This window comes from Polypterus senegalus, chromosome 8 (assembly GCF_016835505.1).
Source record: "Polypterus senegalus isolate Bchr_013 chromosome 8, ASM1683550v1, whole genome shotgun sequence".
NCBI classification, from domain to species: Eukaryota; Metazoa; Chordata; class Cladistia; order Polypteriformes; family Polypteridae; genus Polypterus; species Polypterus senegalus.
In genome coordinates, this window is record NC_053161.1 from 175,716,736 (window position 1) to 175,722,354 (window position 5,619).

At 36.0% G+C, this 5,619-nt stretch overlaps 1 protein-coding gene across 1 annotated transcript; it reads left to right on the top strand.

Annotated features, from left to right (window-relative positions):
- The first annotated feature begins 1,266 nt into the window (after positions 1 to 1,266).
- On the top strand, positions 1,267 to 3,304 carry LOC120534720 (coiled-coil domain-containing protein 106-like). Its single transcript, XM_039762304.1, has 4 exons — positions 1,267 to 1,372; positions 1,679 to 1,765; positions 1,900 to 2,130; positions 2,415 to 3,304. The coding sequence occupies exons 1-4, from the start codon at positions 1,267 to 1,269 to the stop codon at positions 2,729 to 2,731; spliced, it is 741 nt and encodes a 246-aa protein (XP_039618238.1). The 3' UTR covers positions 2,732 to 3,304.
- The last annotated feature ends 2,315 nt before the right edge of the window (positions 3,305 to 5,619 follow it).

Below are 5,619 nucleotides of genomic sequence, written 5' to 3' on the forward strand. Positions count from 1 at the left end.
TAACATCCCAAAGACCCACTTCTTTTTTTCCATCCACCAGCCATTCTTCCTCTACCATACTAATGGAGAAGAAACATAAACAGATACGAACATCATAATAGTAATTTTAGTAATTATAATTCATATTTACAAAGGAGATTTAAAGGCTCAGTTATGTTCTCAGCAGAAAAAAAGAAACAACACGGATTTATACAGAACATACAAATATTTATTACAATTGTACATCAATTGACATTTAGTTAAAGTTGATATTATTATAACATACCTTTCTTTTGTGCCGAAAATGGCTTTCGTCGATCACAACAAACTCCCTTCTTCCACCAATCTGCTGGCCTGTACGTCTTCTCATCCTTTCAATTGCTGTAACACAGACTTCCCTTATTTTCGTTGCCATTTTACTAAGAGTTGCTGAACTGCCTGCAATACTGTCATCCATCATGTCTATCTGCCGTAACCGTAGACCCTGTGTAAACCTTCAAAGGCAAATAGAACATGTACTTTTTATGTAGGCCTTTTTGTAAAATAATTGACACTGTATGCCATATTAAAAATTGTACACATTTTATTAAAATTATAAAAAGGACAGCAACAAAGTGAATTTATAACATTCATATTTATGTTTCTACTGTTATTAGTTGCCTACCTGTACATGAATTGCACCCACTTGCTAAAGGAGACCTTTGATGCACTGAAGATTGATTTGTGCCTGACAGAAATTTGTTTTGCCCTTCCCTCATGTGCTGCTTGTCGATAAATCCTATTTTTAAATACATAAAATACTGATTTTTAAAAAGGAATTTTCCTCAATGCCCACCAACATTATCACACACAGCAAGTGTTGCAATTTATTTTACATATGCATTTATTATTATTAATTTATTATATATTTCTTACCAAGCATATTGATCTCCACTGTTTGTCCTTTTCTTCAATTTCATGTTCTGGTGGCATATTCTGCATTTAATTTTTCTTTTTAGCAGTTTCATTTTTGAAGCCACTTGATCAGCTTCAGTGTGTTTTTGACAGAACTGCACTCATTAATAAGCTTCTTAAGCCGGTTTAATCTGCTCATTTTAAACAAAATAAACAAAAATAATTGCTGTAGAAGGTGGTGAATTTATACTGACGTCCAGGTAGTTTGTGAGCTGGTGGGCGGAAGAAATCGCGCTCCCGCTTTTATACGTAATCAGCGTTGGACAAAGTTTAACTCGCGCATTTAAATGTTATCAGCGGACAGAAGGAATACCAAAGTCGTGCATTTATGCCATGGAGAACCCTGAGCAAAGTCGAAAAGGCGTGCGTAACCGGGCCAAGAGGAACGCCAACTTGAACACGGAAACACTGGATGACACGGCCGTCAGTGGCACTAGCGGTGAGTATATTGTTTGTGTGGCATGAATTATGGGTAATGGGTAGCATAAGGTCATAAGTTCGTGGGCACGCACAGAGGGGCGGGAGCGTGCCGCACTGCATGCATTTTCCTTCCTGTTAACAGATGACTTGTGTAATGATGATTTTAATTCTCTTAATGTACAGGGCAGGACGGTATGAAAGTTTGTTAGACAACATTAGAGATAATAAAACCATCTTCATTTATTGAATGATGTACAATTATTTTCAATTAGGTATGTCCATGGCCCCCACTGCACAGCTGGCAGACAAAAGAAAATCCCATGAGTTGGAGATGTGAGATTGGAGTGTCAAAAGGAGAAGATTGATGAGCTGACCAAGGAGAGAGACTATCTAAAAGAGCAACTGGCATCAGGTTGGTCTCCCATCACACAACGTCTATTCAAATGATAGTACAGTTGTCTCATTATGTGACTTAATCTTTGTGGTCTTGTGTGCTATTACTGCTAGCTGTGAGCCTTATGTATGTATTTGTATTTATTTTAACAGCTCTTAGAAGAGAGGCCACAGGTTCCATCCAGGCAATACCCTTGTCTTCAAATTCCTCTAGTGACAGCTCATCTGAATCTTCCTCTGATGATATGTCTGACTCCTCCCCTAAGACATCCTCATCAGATGGGGACAGAAAGAAGAAAAGGAAAAAGAGGAAAGAGATGAGGATCAAAAGGAAAAAGTATGGAAAGAAGTCAAAGAAAATGGAAGCAAAGACATGTCAGAGAGGTTATAATGTTATTTTCACCCTTTCCACTAACAGTGTTTTAAGTATGCCACTGCTTATGACTGCTGTACAAGTGTTTCTGTATTGGCTGTTTTTTCTGCATGATTACTACATCAACTACCCTTAAGAGAAATATTATTTGATAGCTGAAGTATCTTAAAGAAAAAACTAATAAATCTGCTCTGAACTTTGTAGAATGTATCATACTGTAGATAAAAACAATGTTTCAGTCAAAGAATGAGTGAGAATATTAAAACCAAATGCTAATATTTTCTTTAAATTACAGCTCAAAACCCACAGCAAGTGGTGGCACGATACAAGAAAATTCTTCGGTACTTTAGTAAAGAAGGGACCATGTCAGCTGCTTTCAAGCATGTTGGGGTGGACCGGAACACAGTGGTGGTCACTGCTCCAATAGCAGAGCTGTACATTGCTGCACCTGTCAAATATCAGGAACTCCTTAAAACCCACAGCAGTCAAGTTAAACTTGGTGTGTTTGCCACACAGTGTGGTGCTGCCATTCTGGAGGATCCAGCTATAGAAGACACCATCAAAACCTTTAAGGCTTCTGGAAAGCTGCTGCCTTTAAAAAAAAAAAAGTGAACTGAGTTCACATTAAACTGGTACAATGAGTCAAAACTCCTCCACTATATACACTGCTGTTCTCTAATGTTTTAATGTTGGTATTCAGGTAGTTCAATTTAATTTGATTATATTATTGTTGTATTTATACAGATTCTATTTGTTGTATTTTGGCACTTCTGTGAACCAGTGTTGGAACTGGACTATTTTTATTTAGCAATATTTACATATTACAGAATTATATTTTTAAAATCAGATTGCTGACCCTTATTTCATTTTATTCTAGAGTTTTTTGGAAGTTTACAATTTTGCATTCTTTTAGACTCTGCATTGAATTCTTACTTGGCCAAGTTAACTGTTGCAAGAAACCTTTTTTCAAATATAAACATCATATATTTTTAATCATTTGTTGAGTATATTTGTTTTTAATTTAACTCTTGAGATTGAAATGTAGAATTGATTTGGATTTTGCCAAACTGATTTTATGTGGAATTTTTGTTGCACTTTTTTACGACCATGTTTACCTTTGCAAGAAACCTTTTTACTATGTTAACATTTTTTGCTATTTTTCATTTGGTAGTTTTTTATATGGGATTGCAGAGTTTCATTTTTCTATTTCATATCAAGTATTGAGTTGAAGTTACATTCTTTGTAATAAATATTTGTATGTTCTTATGAATCTGTGCTGTTTCCTTTTTTCTGCTGAGACCATAACTGAGCCTTTAAATCTCCTTTGTAAATGCTTTACAAAATACAAGTAGTCCTCACTTTAGATTAGCTCACAACAATAGTTAACTAGCAAGTACCAAATGATTTTTAACGATCTAAATAAATCATGATTTATATCAGGGATGTGTGTTTATAAAGCATTTGTTAACACAGTATCAGTATGTCTAAACTAGATGTACATTTAAATAGTTTATTAGTTATTTACTTACACTTTGTCAATGATCTTATGAACAACTCACAACCTCTCCATAACTGGCTTATATGTATTTTAATACTTACTTGAAAAATATTAATTGATCATTAATAAAGCGTTGTAAATGCAGTTATCAAAGACATTATAAATATGCTTTTTGATCAGTACTAAAGCATTTATAATTGCATTTATAAAGTGGTTGCTAATGCCAATTAATGTGGAAGCAATGCTTTCTAAATGATGAACAAAGTATTTAGTCATGCTTAACTAATGCTTCATAGTGTGCAGTTATTATAAAGTGTTACAGTTTTGCTTTCTTTTTTTTTTGCCATCAACACAAGAGAGTTCAATGTTTAGTAAAGGTACTTGTATTCAAACCTTTGTGTTTGTTGGTCAGAAGGCAGAGAAAGCTTTTGCAATTGCCGGCAAGTCACTAATTAACTGGTGTCCTAGCAGCAAACAGTCAAGAGTAACTAGGATTCATTACTAGGAGAAGTTTAAACATTTGACATATGGTGCAGGAGAGATTTAAAGAAATTAATAAGAACTCTGCAGTGTGTAAATAAGAAGATTAAAGAAGCTGCAAATGTAAAAATAGCTAAATAAGTTATAGAAAACTAAGTACCCCAATGCTAACAGTAGGGCATTTAGAGTAAGAAGGCAATCATTAAGAAAAATATCAGGGAAGGTGAAATGCAGTTACAGAGGAATATTGCAGATAAGGCAAAAAGATGGACTAAAGCGAGTTTTTCAGTATTTTAGTAATAAAAGAAAAGCCAAGGAGGTGAAGCAGATCAGGAACAATAAAAGGGGAAAGAGACAGTGAAATATCAAATGCGTTAAACTTGTTTTTTTCAGAAGTTTTCACAAGTGAGCAAGTGCATAACCTCCCAGTGGTAACCGGGACAACAAAGGAGGTACTGAGAGATTTGGAAATTGTAGAGAAAGATGTGCAGCTCAGATTAAATTGGCTGAACTCAATCAAATCACTAGCACCAGATAATACTTATCCTCAAGTGCATAAGTGGGTGAATACATATATAAATCTTGGAGACTGTCAAAACACAAAGGGAGAGCAGAATAACATTTGGGGATGTGCCACATATATTATAACACACAGTATAAGAAAAATATATGTACAATATGGTTCCAGAGTAGTCTCTGGTTCCGCGTCCAAAAAGGGACAAGGGAAGGTGCTAGGTTCTTAGAGTCAGAGGAGGAAGAGGTGGGTCCAAAATCAAAGAGCAGGAAATGACGTTGATGGGAGGTGTAGCTAGGAAAGGGGTATTGGAACTGGAGGAAGCTTTTTAGGCTGATTTCTCCTCGGGTGATATGCAGAACAGGGAGAAGAAAGGATTATGCACTTTGTCAAAGCCTGCTCACGTATCTTGCCCTCAGTTAAGCCCTTAGCCAGCCTCCCAAGCTCACGTGTGTGACAACACATTTTTAGGAAGTCCTCGCACACTGTGGACATTTCTGTTGACTGGAAAATGAAAAATATGATCTCGTTTTATTAAAAAAATGTGATTGGGATGATCCAAGCAGCTATAGGCCAGTAAGCTTAATATGGATTCCAGATAAATTATTGGAAGAAATTTATTAAGGAAAAGGTTGAGCAAGACGTGGAAAGAACAGTTTTACTGATCAGACCTCCCTCGTCTGATGTATTATTTTGGCCACACAGCTCACTTAAGGCACAAGCTCTCCCTCTGTCACCATCCTTGTTTCAGTGCTGCTACGTTACAGTTGTGTTTTACTAACATGCTGGAATTCTATGAAGAGGCAACAAAATAATACGATCAAAGTGGAGCAGATGAGATTATTTATCTTGACTTTCAGTAAGCATTTAATAAGGTGCCACATGAGAGGGTGGACATCAAACTTAAAGAAGTGGGAGTTCAGGGTGATGTTTGTAGGTGGGTGCAGAATTATTAGCTCAGACAGAAGGCAGAGGGTGATGGTGAGAGGAACCTTATTAAAATTGGCT

Bases quoted from the DNA above. Each gene is read 5' to 3' on its own strand.
- LOC120534720 (XM_039762304.1), top strand. From the start codon at position 1,267: ATGGAGAACCCTGAGCAAAGTCGAAAAGGCGTGCGTAACCGGGCCAAG. The intron at 1,373-1,678 runs GTGAGTATATTG...AAATCCCATGAG, and splicing joins GGCCGTCAGTGGCACTAGCG to TTGGAGATGTGAGATTGGAG. The intron at 1,766-1,899 runs GTTGGTCTCCCA...TTATTTTAACAG, and splicing joins AAAAGAGCAACTGGCATCAG to CTCTTAGAAGAGAGGCCACA.